This window comes from Pholcus phalangioides, unplaced genomic scaffold (genome assembly GCF_987345545.1).
Source record: "Pholcus phalangioides strain wild (caught in Gottingen) unplaced genomic scaffold, Ppha-v1.0 ptg000024l_1, whole genome shotgun sequence".
Taxonomy (NCBI): Eukaryota; Metazoa; Arthropoda; class Arachnida; order Araneae; family Pholcidae; genus Pholcus; species Pholcus phalangioides.
This window is the reverse complement of record NW_028301616.1, coordinates 15,782,118-15,799,528: the sequence shown is the minus strand read 5'-3', so window position 1 is coordinate 15,799,528 and position 17,411 is coordinate 15,782,118. Positions and strand designations below refer to the sequence as shown.

General features: G+C 37.5%; 1 protein-coding gene across 3 annotated transcripts in view; it reads right to left on the bottom strand.

Annotated features, from left to right (window-relative positions):
- Window positions 1-9,352: 9,352 nt before the first annotated feature.
- Window positions 9,353-17,411, bottom strand: part of LOC149068841 (uncharacterized) — a 35,115-nt gene continuing 27,056 nt past the window's right edge. The window contains exon 2 of one of the 3 annotated variants that reach the window (XM_089251398.1): window positions 9,353-10,702. In XM_089251398.1, coding sequence (XP_089107524.1) covers window positions 9,718-10,689 — 972 coding nt within the window. In that variant the 5' untranslated portion in view covers window positions 10,690-10,702 and the 3' untranslated portion in view covers window positions 9,353-9,717. The remainder of the gene's footprint in view (window positions 10,703-17,411) is intronic. The other 2 variants (XM_089251397.1, XM_089251399.1) reach the window with 2 other exon arrangements.

The following is a 17,411-nucleotide window of genomic DNA, read 5'->3' as shown; positions in this document are numbered from 1 at the left end:
TGTTGGCCTTGAGGGATTTTCACGAATCATTACGTCCGGATTGGGAGAGAGTACCTGTTTTTGGCAAACTTAATAGCGAATAAATTTTTCATGCTAATCTCGATCTTTATTCGAAACCATTTTAGTGACACATTTTGGGTAAGAAACTGGAGTAATCTCTTGGTGACGAGAAAAAAGGTTTTTTGACGCTGGTGGTAATTTGAATTGAAAAATAGCGACTAAAATATTTTAGATGGCATGTTTGCTTTTAAAAACATTCTTTTCACCAATGAAATTTTTCAAAAACCAAATCATTAAGGTAATCTAGGCAACAAAAAAATCCACTGAACTCACCGCAACCTCACTTACAGAATCTCAGCCAATGCTGGAATAAGATAGATGACCAATGAAACATTTTTGTTCCTGCTTCTGTCCAATTTAACATGCATCCATGTCAGCATTTCTTTGATTCGTAACCAAACACTGTGGAGCCATTTTTTACTGTGACTTGTAATGAGGGTGGTTAACGAACAACATGGAAGACATAAAAAACAATTAACTTCGGATTTACCCTGACAGTCACGTGTTTGACAATTCTCGATGTCCCATGATGCATGTACATGCATGCTTCTCGCACCTGATCCATGTTGCCATTGAAATCTCAATCCATTCATTGAACATTTTAGACATAACCTTGTATAATTATCTAGACAACGATATGAAGGTGTAAATTAATAATTGAAAGGAATATTATATATATATCACTTGTGCGATCAAATTTCCCCATCTTGCCATAAAGTTTCCTACCCCCAATATTGATCATCGTGATCTAAATTTTCTATTCAAGGAGAACCGGAACGTGAAAATGAATCAAGCCACTATAGACTAGAGCAGTGTTCTTCAGCCTTTTTGTTACTGGAGACTGGTAAAAAGAGTTGAAAGTCTTTTACGGACCAGTGGAAATCAAATGAATAATTTGCTGACGAATTAAGGCAAACGCTATATAAAGACAGCATATATTTATTGAATCTGAAATTATGTAGCGATTATTCTTATGAATCTGGCGAAACTTTTTTGCATACCTACAAGATATCCTTCATGGAGGTTGAAGAACACTGTGATTTAGTTTTTTGGCAATTGAAACGCCCAAAAGCAGAATGTGTCAAAAACTGACATACGTCGCAGAGCAGCACTGAAGAATTAAAAGAAAATTGTAGAAAATACTATTATATATAGGAGTTTTTACATGAAGAGCATTAAAGGTCATACTTCATAGGATCATTTCTCTAAGCATTTTTACCTCGGAACATTTCCAGTCAGCTGCAGGCTCATTGCAGAACGCAAAATATTCTGCTTTGTGGGGTTGAAAAGTTTGTTTGTCACTATAGAACAAGGGTACACAAACTCTGGCCCACAAAAGTGTTCTGGAAGAACAATATCAATATACACACCATGATATTGATAATGTTTCCTCAATAAAAAAAAAATCTGATAAATTAGGATTTCCATAGAAAAATAAAACAGGCCAATTATCGCCAAAAAAAAAATTGTCAGAGGCATATCATAATAGCAGTCATCACCAGAGCCGGATTTACATTTGGTGGGGGGACCCTAGGCTACAGAACATGGTCCACCCTATAGTGATAAGATTAATCCCGGAATATATAATATATATATATAGAGCCCTACACTTGCAGGGAGCCATATCTCCCACAACTGTTCTTACCAAGGGCGTAGCCAGGGGGGGGGGGGGGACTTGGGGGTCTGGTCCCCCCCCCCCCCCCCGAAATGTGAGAAAATGACCGGAAAAAGATGGCCAAATCCATTGTTCTGTCACTTTGGTCCCCCCCCCCCCCGAACGAAATTTCTGGCTACGCCCCTGGTTCTTACTAGTCACTTTTTTTAAAATATATATATCACTGAACATTTGTAATGTTAAGGCAACAAAATTCTAAACTTTTTACTTCAATGAGTTAAAAATTTGATCTTTGAGCAAAATTTCCCCAAAAAATAACTAGACTGGGACCTATGCTGCAGAATGTCTAGCCTTTTTTGCGGTTTCCAAATACTTTTTGTTGTAGACCCTCAGAAATCTTGGGTGTCTGCCATGAACCCCATCTATAGCAGCAGAAACTACAAAGCCATCTATCAGCAAGAATACTCTTGAATGATGGAAAACATTCTATCCAGTACTAGCATGTGTCGTGTGACAGCAATGCCATCTACTGGGCGGCAAAAGAACTGAAACAATGTTTCACATCATTTGACAAAAATTGTACTTGCGATGACAATATTGTTGCTGCCATTCACCAATGTTGCAGCAGTGCTTTTGTGTTTAAAAAATTTAATTCAAATTTTCCAGGTAATTTTTTTATCTAACTTTTTCTTTAAGATTCTATAACTAACTCCTGAGGAGTCCAGGCACACCTAATTGGGAACCACTGCTATAAGGAAAATCTGAATCAATTCCAACGATTTTGTAGTCACTTAAAATCAGGGCAACTAGGTGCTTAGTCAGCCGGGGCAAGCATGAATTTTGACGTTTCCCCCCCATATGGGAGGTGGTGAAATTTGCACCCCTTCTGGTCCAGTGCCCAGACCTGTCTGCTCCCCCCACTTATAATGGTTCTGAAATTACTTATGTAGTGATGAAATTTGTGATAAAAATAATCTCAATGAGTCAAGAAAAATTTATTGAAAAGTAGGATATCTTTAAAAAAACAGTCATGAAGCCAAGATTACGATAATATTCAGTGAAATACAGGTCATCTCTGGTCACTGCTTATATTAGTTCCTGGCCCGCGAGCTATAGCAGTATTTCATATCTTACCGACAAACTTAAAAGGTTAGTCACATTTATTTTGGAATATAACATTAAGGTTGTTACATGTAAGAAAAAAAAAAGGGGTCTCTGTCAAGTCAATGACAGGGCATGTTCACCGTACACTATCTTCATTCTCCAATGCACTTCGCAAACTCCTGCCATACTAAAAAACAAATTACACCTTATTGCTCTTCTTTGTTCACATTCTGCAGACACAAATGAAAAAAAAAAAAAAAAAGATTTCTTGTTGGGCAATATCATCAGCTGACCGCAAGTGGGTATCACATGATTCCATGCGACTACCTTGAGCAAGTTCATTCCGCAGTAGAGATCGTCTTCCACAAAGTTTCACCACACTATAAACCAAATTATATAAACCGTTCCATTTGATCCATCTTTATATTAAAATTCAGTTTTTACGTATGTGTGGCAGCGATCTCATTCCTTTAAAGACATCTACCTTCATTTATTGTAATTACAAGCATTAATTGAACTTGGAATGGAAGCTTCTGGCTCTACTTGAGAGGGCGATTAAGGTGACATATGGTATAAAACAATAACTATTTGGGATAGGCTACTTATATGAGACCCTCTATATGGTTCATCTGTTTGTGTAATGTTATTTAATACTTGTTATACTGGAAGATTCTCACAGTTATATTCGCATTTCAGACTAATCGGGATGTGTTTCTGATTTCCTAGTTGTGTCTGTTCTTAGAAATGAAGGCTGCTATATGAATAGAAGTTTTTCAGGCTACAAGAGACTTGTAGGTTGCCCAACTTGTTTTCCAAACAAAAGTAGTTGGGTTCATTAGGGTGTTCTTAAAATCTGCCAACACCTTCCAATGATGCCAACTTCAGAGGAAACATTAAGTGCAAATTTCAATTGTACAATAGCCTTGTAGCTGGAAAAAAATTCGTTCATTGGGAAATGACTGTTAAAAACCTGATCAGATACTGAAAATGTGATGTTATTTTTCTACTAGGATGTAGTTTTTTTCTGATGTTAGTATAGAGGCCTGTCCGAAAAGAAATGTAACTTTTGAAATAGTTTGTCAATGAGTTGATGTTTGATTGTTTGCTAGAGATGTGCCACATGAAAGAATTCGAAGTCACAGCTGCATTTATTGCATCATTCTACGTAGTTCATTAATCAGTCTAGAAGGTTTTAAACGAATTGGTTTTCTCAAAGAAAGGGGCAGGCAAAATAATCTTTCCGAGTTGTGTTCGTGGCCATACACATAAAATTACTTAACACATAAGTGCATGTGGCCAGGGGGTTCACCCTCCCCCAAACAACCCCTTATCTGAAAACTATCCTTCACAAAATATAAATTAATGAAAACATAAGTATGACTATTTATTTTGTACAAAAATTAGATTGTTTCGATTTCCACTAAATTACTTTCTGGTATAATTAATTAAGAATCGTTTTCACAAAAAAAAGCTGGACTGACCCCTCCCCCTCTCACACTGAGTACCACTTGCAGATGGGGGGGGGGGACATTAGCAGTCGGGTGACAAAAAAAGGGTTAAGACTGGTCTGGTGAATTAATGTTTTATTACTCCAGTGATTTTGTGATGTTTGGGGGGGGGGGTGTTAAGCAGCTGCCCACTACAGCAAATTTGGGGAGTGTTCAAGAAAACTAGACCAAAGCTAACTCTCACTAATCCAGCACATGTCAGACTAGGGCGTACCCGAAGTCAGTTGAAACAGACCATTTAAATAATATAAACAACTTCTGCGCAGACAATACAATGACGTTTTACTCCCGCTTATTGAATCTACTGTGCATTGGGAGGGCTGTGGAATTTGTATTGCCTGCAGGCAACAAAAAAATAATTCAGCCTATGAGATTTTTATGTAAAAAATTGTAACCAAAAGAAAAATTCACCTACAAAATAATGTTCATCAATGGTACATTAATTGGCAACTGTTCGTGCAAGTCACCGAGTGTTTTTATTGAGGCAAAAGTCTTCTCTATTAAGCCGGGATTACACTATAAACGTTTGATAAAAGATTTGTTGCAAAACTTCTAAAAACCACCAATAAGTTTTTTGAATACATTCGCTCGGATGTAACTGATATGTTCATTGGTAGAACTTTTATAGTGTAATCCCGGCCTTACTCAATCGCTAAATGTTGTCAATGAATTCTTTGGGCACAGCCTCTGATTATGTGCCTCCAACAAATTCTGCAGCCACTCTACGCATTTACACTTTTTTTCAGTCATAGTTGTATGATCCACATGCATGCTCAACTCAGAACTGTCTTTTATCATGCCACAATGCAGGTTTTGATGATGATGGTGATCATTGGTGAATGTCTATCTTAACATCATGTAGGAGATTTGCAAGTCCTCACGTTTCTCTGATTGTACCCTCAAGAGTTTCTTTAAATGCTTTGTAAAATTTAAAAAACCAGAGAATCATTTTTTCTCCTCTTTCTTTCACAAAATCCCACAGTACTATAAAACACAATTTCACTGGAGTGCTCGTCGGCTGAAAACTGAACAACAGTAGAATGATGCAATAAACGTATCAATTCTGAAGGGTGCTGTTCGAGAAAGCCTACAAAAAAAACGCATTAGCAGGGCAGTTTTGAACAGTCTGTTTATTTTCCCAGCAGATTTTTTTGTGTTGACAATTTTTGTTTAATACCGAGTATGATTATAAACAGTATGAGAATTTTCTGTCTTTCGTGAAGAGTTGGCTTTCGCAAAAATGTGTTATAATCTTTCTTGCTTTGCAGACCATTAAAACATAAAATTATTGGTTTCTGAGAATTATGTTTTTTAACAATTTTTATTGTCTCAGTGTTACTTATTTAACTCCGGTCTATGGCCATAGCACCCGAGTTGTGCAGTGGTAAGGTGCTCGTCTTCCACTATGAAGGTTACCGTCAAGGTCCACGTTTTTGAATCCGGTCTAAGAACCTGGGGAGACCTCCGATAGATTGCGCTTTCATTTCCCATCCAACTCCACTGGTGGGAAATCACAGTATGGTGATAATATGACTGGAGTTGATATGTGGTAAAGTAGGTCTATCATGCCATAGGCAATTTACTATTGAATGGGTTGTGCTGGAAATGTTAATACAGTACCTAACAGTTAGTGCATATATAGTGTTGTCTAATTTTTTAGTGCTGCCATCTATATTTCAGAAGTGAAGCATAATGATTGAATATTTGTACAGTTTGTAAGCCTGTTCCCCTCTGTGACGAAACTTTTTAATGGGGAGATTGGCTTACATTCTCACCTGAAAGTAGGAAACCACAGAAAACCAACTTCAGCCAATCACAACTATGGCACCGGTGGGGTTCAAACTCGAGTCCATCACTATGATTACTCGGCCATCACAGCTGACTGGTCATAGTTTACTGTTTTCAATTCTGGCCAAGAGAGTTGCTGAAAAGGTACAACTGTTGAAGGGAACGACTACCACAAATTCCAGAGTCAGAGAAACATGGTTCTATACATTCTGGAGTCAGGTCCTTAGGCCAAGACTTTTTCACAATACCTTCTGTAGTGAATTTATATTGAACAAAAAATAACAGGATTCTTGGGTTCATTTGTGCTTCATGCAGAGCCCTGCCATGTCCTTCCCATGCAAGGGCGATTCTAAAGAAATTCTATACCTCTCCTGGTTGGACTCCCTAATTTCCTGCGCTGTCAGTGGCGGCTGAAAAGTGGGCAACCAATCAAGAATGAAGCAAAACAGAGTGTGATTCAGTGAAATTAAACCCCCCCTCATGTGTGGGGTTTTAAATACAGCACAATACTGTACCAGGTTATTTAACTTACCTGAGCAGGGCTGGATTAAAACGTTTGAAGGCCCTAAGCCAGAGGTCTTCAACCTTTTTCCAGTTGTGAGCACTGCCTGTACCCGTCATCAAAAGAAAAGCACCCTTACGGCAAGTTTAACATACGAATAGAGGAAATCAGGATGATTTCAATCCATGAATGCAATTTCTGCAAGGTGTTTTAATTGGAACGTTGATCAAGTACTCGCGAGCAATGGGTTGAAGATGCCTGCCCTAAGCACTTGAGAATGATTTTTGTGTGCTCCCAAGTCCCTAGAAGTATATTTTACTTGATATTGAATCTATAAAAAAAACCATCAATTGAAATTTCATATTTCAGAAGCAAACTAATCTAAGGCAGAATTACACGATTTGAATATTTTTAAGCACGGACATAGAAAAAAAAAAGAGGAGAGACTTTCAACTTCCAAGACATTAATATCTTGGATCATTTTTGTTTATTTTCGGGACGTCTTCTTTCACACATGTCCCAAAAAAAACAGACCTTACATTTTTAGACTTTTTTCAAAATATTTAAAGATATTTTCTCCCATCGACTGCTTGTTAGGATTTCACAAAGGCTATAAACGTAACCACGGAATCTTGGCATGACCCACGTTACATCATTTTTGATGAACCATAATCATTGGGTACCTGTTCTTCCAGATGCATTTTCGAGTTGCAACCTGTTAGTATTTCTGTTCTTCTATGGTGGATTGAACTAAAGCATCTTCATACCTATATTCTAGGAGTTCTAGATCGAACCACAAAAGGTTGGCTCTAGGCTGTGTTGCCTATGCAGGTGCAAAAAAAAAAAGTTTTTATGCAAAATTTCAAACTATGAGCGCACTGGACTGAATGATTTGCTGGGAAAGTATTTTTTCTACGCGTGAGCCTCACACCCTCCCAAGAGATCCGTAAGATCAGTCCAGGGAATTTGTTAGTGTTATATAGTTAGACATTGAAGAATCGGGATTTGGTTCCAGACTTGCACAATCAGAGGCTAGCTCCCTCAGCACTGGACTGCCAGGCGACAATTTGATGGATTTCATCACAAATTTTCAGAGTTATTTTACTGGTGCGACTTATATGCCAGAGAGGCGTCAAAACCGTCTCGCACGTGTAATACAAATTAACTAAAATAAAACCCCTGAAACCATACAGTTGATCCTCTAATGACTCAAACATTTTTAAGTTCACGTCCTTATTCTGTAGAACTTGGCTTTTTGTATTGATTTAGTATTTATCATAGTATGTAAATTGATGGGTGGGAATTTTTAGCTGGTAGAGGAGGCCCCCGCCCCCCTCCCCATGATGCTGTTAAAAAGGCTCATTATAGAAATCACATTCCAAAAACTCAGTATTAGTGTGATCTCTAGTTTGCGATATTATTTTCTGCATTTGTGCCATCCTTTTGATGAAGATCTTCGATGTAATCGATAGAAAATTTTAGGATTTTCTGCCAGATGCTGGAAAAAAATTGTGTGTATATATGTACAAAAAAAAAATTGACAACTTTTTGTGGTGGCCCTTTCCTCCCAATGCCCCCTAAGCACATAATTATTTTGCGTAATGGTTAATCTGGCCCTGTATCTAAGTGATGTGGAACTACACCATGGTCACTCAAATGATTTGGTAATGTGTCAATTAGTCCATTTTCACAAAATTAGGTCACAGACCACATCAGATGACTCAGGCCATGGGTTGAGCATATATGTTGTAGGGGTAGAAGATTCAGAAACTCTGAAATGAGGATGCTAATTCATGCTCTCTTGGTAACAACTCACCACTGTTTGTAACAAATGTACAGCGCCACTATATTAAGAATACAATAGTTTTCTGATCAAGATAGGGTTACCAGATTCCAAAATTTGGCGTCCGAGTGGTGAGATGTTCGTCTTCCACTATGAAAGTTACCATCAAGGTCCATGGGTTCGAATCCGGGCAGAGAACATTAGAAACAAGTTCTTTTCCTACTGATCCTGGGGCTACCACCGATAGATGGCGCCTTCAATTCCACTGGTTGGACATTGCTATATGGCAATAAAAATCGGTGTTGGTGTGTGGTAAAGTAGATTCCAAAACGTAGAAATGAGGACACATGCACCCTTGGCAATGTCACTTTCATGTGTTAACAGATGGTGCAAAAGCAGAATATGCCGAAAACAGTGCGCACGTCGCAAAACAATTTCAAGAAAACTCTAAAAAGCAATGCTATGGATCCTGGTATATGGGAATATTTATCTCAGAACATTTTCAGCTGAGAACAATGCGAAACATTTTGCTTTGGGTTGGGGATGCTACCATACCAAAAGAACTAGAACTGAACCTTCAACCAAATCAGCTGATTTTAAATGTGTTTATGCTATTTTTTTCAGGAGGGGGGCAGTTCTTTTAGCAGAGGGTATTCATTAAGGAATATAAATCCCTCTTCCTCATCCATTTTCTTTTCTTCTGAATTGCAGAAGTAACACCTGGATACATACATCCACCAGGGGAACGACGACTTCAGGTGCATAGGGGCATCCACTTTTTCCATGTACTTCAAAACAACCTCTTACGTTTTTTGAAATCTGTTTCTTTTGTCCTCATTTTCAGGTTTCTGGAATTTTTTTCTTTCCAGGAGAAAAAAATATTACCCGACCAAAAAGATACGTCTTCATCATCGACGTGGCCTCTTGAACGTCTCATAAATGGGGTTCCATTGTATAACGTACAAATTAATCTGAAAGCAGCAAACCAGAATAGAATTTAAAAGACAAAATTTATTAAGCTCAGTTACATGGAACGGTATGTGACATAGAGATTTACATTTCTTGATTTGATAACAAAAAAACCAAATAGCAAATTCCAAGCTTCATATTTGCAATAAAAACAAAAAACAACTGCTATATATATGTGGGAAAAAATTAAGAATTGCTTAAATTATAATTGAATTGATCAGATTTTGATCAAATAATTTGTTAGTCAATAGAAAAATAATCAATATTCAAATAAACACCATAAGAAGTTAACGTAGAGCAATAACAGCCCTTTGAAGACAAGTAAATATAATAATTTATCTCTAGAAAAACATAGGCGTAAACGTTCCCCCTTCCCATTCACCACTTTCTACCGACCGCCAGCGGCTTCAACATATAAATCCTTCGACACAGTGAACTGTTTTGGCTGACACGTAAAGAACTCTAGTTGCATGTTTTTTGAGCACGAATCGAAATAATCAGAGTAACACGAAGGAGAGTCTTTCAGCATTTCGATCAGCCGTAGATAATGAACTTTACCGTTTTCTCTCAGCCTGGTCTGGAAGAATCTGATGATACTCCTTTTCACATGGTGGTTCAGTTTGACTTGTCCGTCACTGGATATATAGTAACGTGCGCGGCGGTTCCTGAAAAACCAGAACTTTTCGAGAGCAGATAACTGGTAGATGTAGCTTACTACGTTCTGGGGGAACAATTGTGGATCCGTAAACCAGTTCATCAACTCTATGTAGTGGCACGATCTTGATTTCAATTTGTTCTGAATAATTTTATACATTTCCTCTTCCCAAGTGCCTAATTTCTTCTGAGCACAATCAAGATTAGTCCTGCGCATGAATATCGCTTCAATGTCGCCATTGCTCAACACTGTAAATGCCGGACTGTTCTTGAAATAGTCAACTTGCTGGGTAGGTGAAAGGTTCGAGAAGAAGGCCTCCATCCTGCAGCAAAAGTCCTTAAAACAATTTGGTAGGACGTTATAATGAACTTTACAGTCATCCTGAAAATATACTTGCAGCAATGCTGCTACTTCTCCTTCCCTGGAACAGATATTCAAATTGAGAGCACTTTCTTTTTCCACCGTCGACACATAGCCAGTACTGTCTATGTTGAAAACACTGGGATAAGATTTCAAGAAAGGCACAATCTTGGTCTCGTCACAGATATTATCCATAGCTTGACTAAACATGGTGGTGAGTGTCTCAAATACTTTGCCGCTCGACATGCATCCATAATGATGGAATATCGCAAACAGTATGTCCGTTATGTCCTTTCCTAAAACTGTGGATGGGGCAGGATAATCGTCAGGGTTCATTTTCGGCATTTCAAAAAAGCTTCTGAAAAAAAAATTAGAGAAGCTATTCAGAAATATTTTTGGAACGGAAAGACGACTTCTTTTCACAAAACTATATCGATTCGAAATGTAAGCGAATAAACACACTGGTGCTGACAATTAAAAGAATTTTCACTTTCGGTCGATTATCTCAGAAACTTCTGGAAAAATTTGGTATGCACGTTGGTTGATATAATACAAACAAAAGACATAAAACAGTTATTGTACACATGGCATGATTATACATAAGATGCATCAGTGCCGAATGTGATACAGAGCTTACGATATCTAAAAAAAATGACAATAGTGGTATGGTCCCCCCCTTATTGTTATACAGGTCATATGATGTGAATTCATACTGGAAATCTGGCAGTCTGACAGTCTCTGCGGCAGTCAGCCCCACTCTTCCAGCAACACTGTTTTCATCTCAATTGCCCTCCCAGGTATACTCAATAAGGTTTAGTTCTGGAGATATGACTGGTCACTATCCGCCGAATATCTTCCCTTTTCAGAAATTTGTTGACCATATTAGTTCTATGTGGATGCACGTTGGTGTCGATTGAAATGGAACCGGCACCAACTGCACCCTGGAAAAGGTGATATATATATATATATAGGGCTCTGAGATGCCCTCATATACCTGACAGCAGTTACAGATCCTATGATGGTAAAGACAGCAATCTATGTGTCCGTCCAACATGATGCCTGTTTAACTACTGATTATCGACATGTTTATCTGGAGAGAATCAGGAACCCACTATTTTGTCCCAACATCAAAGAAAGAGACTAAGGTTTTGGGTAGGCATCATGTTGGATGGGCACACAGACCTCCATGTCTTTACCAGAGGATCTGTGACTGCTCTTAAATATAGGGATGACATCTTGGAACCCTATGTTCACCTTATCCCTGGTGCAGTTGGCGCAGATTTCATTTTAATGGTCGATAATGTGCATCCAGATAGGGCTAATACGATGGACTAATTTCTGGAAGGTGAAGATATTCTTCATATGGAGTGGCCAGTCCTCACAAAGAATTTTTTGCATTGTTCTGCAATGAGCACTCAGCTGACTGGAAATGTTCTATGATAAATTTCCCACATAGCGTTTCCTACACAGAATTATTTTAAAATTTTTCCTGAAATCGATCTGCGACATACAGTTTTTGTCATATTCTGCTTTGGGAACCAGACTTAAACCAGCACCTCCTAGAGATAGAAGGCCTCTGCAGTGTTTGCCACAAACGCCATTCAGACTACCTAGCAAGTTTGCCACATTTTGAAATACAGATTCCTATTTCGTTTCTTATTTTAGAGTAGAATCTTCCCGATTGGCTCACAAATACTGCATAGTGATTGGATGTGGGGCATAGAAATCAGCAATTCTGAGCCTGATCATTTCTTTTCCACACAGCGATGATACTGGCACGAGCAGGAAATTTTTTTCCCTGAATATTCTGAGGGGAAATGGACTACTAACTAACATCACAATCAGCATGCAGAGGCAGTCTATCTCTAGGAGGTGCTGCTTAAACCCTATTGAGCATGCCTAGGATGTTCTTGAGTGCAGTTACAGCTTGTTCCAGAACCATCCAAAAGCTGAAAACAGTGTTGCTGGCAGAGTGGGACCGACTGCCACACAGAGACCATTAAAAAGCCAGATTTCCAATGTGAGCACATTGTGTGACCTGTATAAATTACACATCGTCACCTTATAATGAAAACCTCATACATAATTTTTTTTTAAACAACTTTTTGATAGTTTTAAATTGAGATCATACCACACCGATTAAGCTTTTAAGGAAAAAAATCGACAAGGACCTGCTCTCTAGAGAAAAAAAAATTGAATTCCTTTTGTATGCTATTCACACATACACAATGGGACGTCCCATATTTTTTTTCCTTTTCTTGTAAAGTTGAGAATTTTTGATGCATACAAGGTTTTCATTATAAGGTGATGATATATGTATATCATATATCAGGGTTTGACAAAGCGAAAAAACATTTAGGTGCCAGCCCAATTTCTTGGGAGCCAAGCATAGTATTTTGCTCACGAAAAATGGTCCTAAATAATGTATTTACTTTTCCAGTGTGTTTAACACATTCGCATTGGGGCATTTTTCCTAAAACTTTCATAAATCAATGGTATTTTAATGAAATAAAGGTACTTCGACATGTATTAAAACTGCTATAATTTTAGTAATTAATATATTTTATTGAAATTTTCACTCATACATAATGTAAATATATATACAGTTACAAGGGCAAGAATGTACCACCGTAAATACATAATCCTATTAAGTCAGGACCGTCATTTCAACTTTTTCCAGGGGGGGAGGCAGCAAAACACATGTACTCAATGTATTATATATACACACCATTTTTAATGTATTTTCAAAAGCCGGGGGCAAGAATCTGCAGATATTTAGGGGGGGGGCAACGGGCCTGTATTACGTAAGAATTTATCATGAAAGTGTGCACGTGCCACAAAACGAGAATTCTCATTTCCCGACGATGCTTATTTTTTAAAAACGTGAATTCTCGTTTCCAGAAGCAAATGTGTTAAAAGACCTAGCATAATGAAATAAGAAAATTTTGTGCTACCACCTAGACTATAATTTAGAAAATTTTAAGTGCCAATCCAGATTTTCTAGGCACCGTGGTGACCTGACACTTGTCCAGCCCTGTAATATATAATATCTGGTGCTGCCCGGGTTTTCTTCAAACTTTATTGGGAAGATCGAAAAAGTGACAAAAACTATTATAAAGGAATGAAATATTATGCATAACACTGGTAGCATCAAAGTGACAAACCATTGTAAAGGCATATACATGTCTGAAATGCATTGCTAGGGAACCACAGTAATTGAAGTAAACATTCCGAAAGTGATTGTTGAGGCAGAGAAACCATTGTTGAACAATGTTTTTTTCGCCCATATTTGCCCAGTTCTGACACACTTTTAAAGTAGCCTATAGTTCAATTCCGGTCCTGTTGGATATATATGAAAGTTTGGCGACGATCAGTCAAAAATTATAGATTCGTATAAAGAACAAACATACTTTCACATTGAGATATAAGATACAAATTATATATTTTTATATGTTATAAATATAAAATACAAACATTTGTCCGGTTTATCCCATATTTTTAACGAAACCCACTTCAATTTTCATTCTTTACTATAATCAACGATCAAAATTATTTCGCAACTTATTTATATTGTGACTATAAATATGAATTTTTTTGATACAATTGATTTTAATCCACTGAGAGTTGCAGTAGCGCTTCATCTACTGCCATTCTCAATTTTATCAATAACTGACAACTTTGATCACTTTGGGCAACAATCAAAGATTTCCAGTTTTTTGACATCCCAAAATTTACAGTAATCTTTCTTGAGAGAACAGGTAAATTTGAGATCGTGAGAGATTTTTCCCTTTTTGCAAAGCATAATTGAGGAATTTCCAAAAAGGACTTCACTATAAAGATGCAAAAATCTAAAGAATTTGGTTTCAGACCTGAAGATTTTGTTAAAGGCTTCCAGATAAATCGGAAGCATTTGCACCTATGACCATGTCATAGCTGCCAAGTCCAGAATTTCTATTCATTCTATACACAAGATGACTTGTATTTGTTTGACCATGTCCGTTTGGAGCTGATGACAATTTTTTTGTTTACATGATTTGATTGGTAAGTAATAGTATCATTGGTAATTTAACCTACTGGTTGGAGACAATTGGCGACTTAGTGCGATGTCTTTGCACTATGTCACGCTTTTGCAAAAGGGGAGAATCCCTACATTATTCCCAAAAAATCCCTTTTTTTATTGATTTTTATAGAGTTTGGATCTGTGTAGAAACCTCCCTAATTCTATTTCTCTAAAGTTGGCAGCTATACCATGTAAGTGACTGGTCAGGTTCCCAAAGCAAATTTATACAAATTCGGTCAGTGCATCTCACTCATTTATCTAACAGTACAAAGCTTGACACAACCAACAGCATGAATTCATTCAATATTTTTATTTATCCAGCATAAAAAATTGCAATATACAAGTTGATATAATCTTCCAAAAACATAACGCTTCTTAAACCTATGTTGTGAATTACATAAGTTTTCACTCGTAAAAATCTATCAATTACACCAATACGTTTCTTCAAATGAAATCCTTCAAAACAAACAGTAAAACTCGCTCATTCAGTAGAACCCAGTTTTAAAATGTTTAACACAAAATAGGATATATTGCTGAGGCACTGCCATGTCCTACATAATTGTACGAGGTTGTTCGGAAAGTAACTGTACATAATGCACAGGCAGAAAAGTAGTTTTATTTTGCGTGTTGGCAATGCTGACTTTAACTCATTAGCTTTTTCTTCATGGTCTTCTGTCACTGCTATGCCGAGTGTGGCTGAAATAACAATTGTGTTAGCAATTCAGACTTTTACCAATTGTGAGGTGCGTTATGCCATTTTTTGTTTCTTCAAATATGAGCACCCAGTGGATAGTTACAAAGAAACCGTCTCTGTTTATGAGAATGGAATCAGAAAATTTAAAGCTGTGTAAATGTAGAGCATAGGCTTACGTGTTTTGACTAAACATGTTTTGCTCACTGATTATTAGTTTACAAATTAGTATTGCTTTTGCTTTCCTTCTCTACTTCCCCCCCCCCCACCACATACAACCCAGTTCCGACCACAGCCTTGGCTATACTTGACAAAGTTCTGGCGTTCATTCATTCAGCCTTGGCTATACAAAATTGAAAAGACACAATGCAAGCTCCTTTGGTAAATCCATCGTCAGTGGATATTCGCCTAGTGCACATTGATTGGCTATGGATGAAATATTTCATGACAGCTGTACACATACGATGGGAAATCTCAACAAACCACTCAAGGACAATGCATAGCGTGCACATGTACCTAAACCATATAATGATTTAAATTCCTGTGGGGGAGGGGGAACTATCGTTCATTGATAATTTTTGTTCCACCATAGGCATTTTTTTTCATACTGGGGCTGATTAGACTGGGACCTGAGCAGTGATGTCGACATGTGCCATCCTCCTACTTGGGCTTGCACAGCGAATTAATGCATTTCTCAAAAGGATTCAAGTGATAAGTTTCTGAACCAAGTGCTCATTGACTCCCTTTTGTTTCTTTAACCGAGACATCCTATATAAAACAGACAACACATCCATGAGTATGATATAAAAAATGGTATTACAATGTGGTTCTGTTAATCGACAGCAGATTTCAATGACACTGGAAGTACAGAAACTAGATCCCAGACCACATAAATGTTGGGACAATGGTAGCAATTATGCAGAAAAGTAATGCATGAACGTTTCACGGAAAATTGATCTACAAACAAAAATTTCACGGAAAATCACCACTGGTAAAATTCACTGCCAACAGTTGTTTGTCAATCAACCAATTGATTGAGCAAGTGAGTGAATATAAGTAACCAAATGAGCTGGTAACTGAGCTAGTGTTTAAACTAGTGAGTGAGCAATTGAGTGGCCATATGAATAAACTGGTGGATAACCATATGAGTAAGACCAGAATTAATTGAGTCAATGATTATATGAGTGAATGATCAAGTGACTCACTCCCTTGCTCCCAAGCCAACTTGATCGATCAATCACTCGCTCACTCTACTGCTCATCCACTATGTCAATGAATTGTTTGTCAGCAAATTTGCTTAGCAGTTAATTGTCATGTCGGTGGATTGTTGGCGATGAATTTTCTGCACACGTCCATGGAACTGGTGAATAATTTGTAGTAGACATTTTGTCAAACAAAAATGTTTTGAACAAACAGTAGCCATTGTATCTTTATTTTCCGAACCCCCTCGTATACCATGGGGCAAAAACTGTCCTCCCACTAACACCCACAGTGTAACAGGGTTCCACTGTACAAAAAAAAAGAAAAACTGAACATCAAACTCCAATCGTAACAATATACAATATATTACGAAACTCAATATTATTCCGACATCAAAAAATACCTTGAATATGTTTATAAAACACAACACATTTCTTGATTTTAGCGAAATATATCAATGAGTATGTACAAATGAATATACAGACAAAATTGGTTATAACAACATGTTGTTACACCTTGGCAACATGCGCTGGTCCCAGCTGATACCAACAGAAAATAAATGCTAACAAACCTTTTCAATGTCACTGAAATGCAGCAACCTTGGTTTTCAAATATTGCAAAATCAACTTCAGTGATATTTTTCCAATCAATATGTCAAGGAAAAATACATAGAATCAGCGAATTCACTTTAAGACCTGCTTCAATGAATACATTTAGATAACAAAAAAATAACTTGTTATTTTCACCATCTATCCAGGCTTCAAAGATGTGTTCTGCACAGGGTCACAACTAGATACTTTAACGGCTGTGGCAAGTACACATTTTGGCATCTTGTATGAAGCAGCAGTCAAAAGGTGAATTCATCACCCCCACTGGTACAGCGCCGGAGCACTAGGCCTGCCTGCCTGCCCCCCTCCCCAGCATTAGCCCTGGTTTTCCCATTTCTGTACAATAAGACCTCATAGTTATTCTTTTATTGTCGCATCAGAAATTAGTTAACTTAATATCAATGTAAATTAGGATGAAATAAGCTAATTTTGATAGCAATTATACTTTGTATCTGCATCAAAACCTTAATCTCTTTCAACAACACAATGTCACTGTCCAATGAATGTC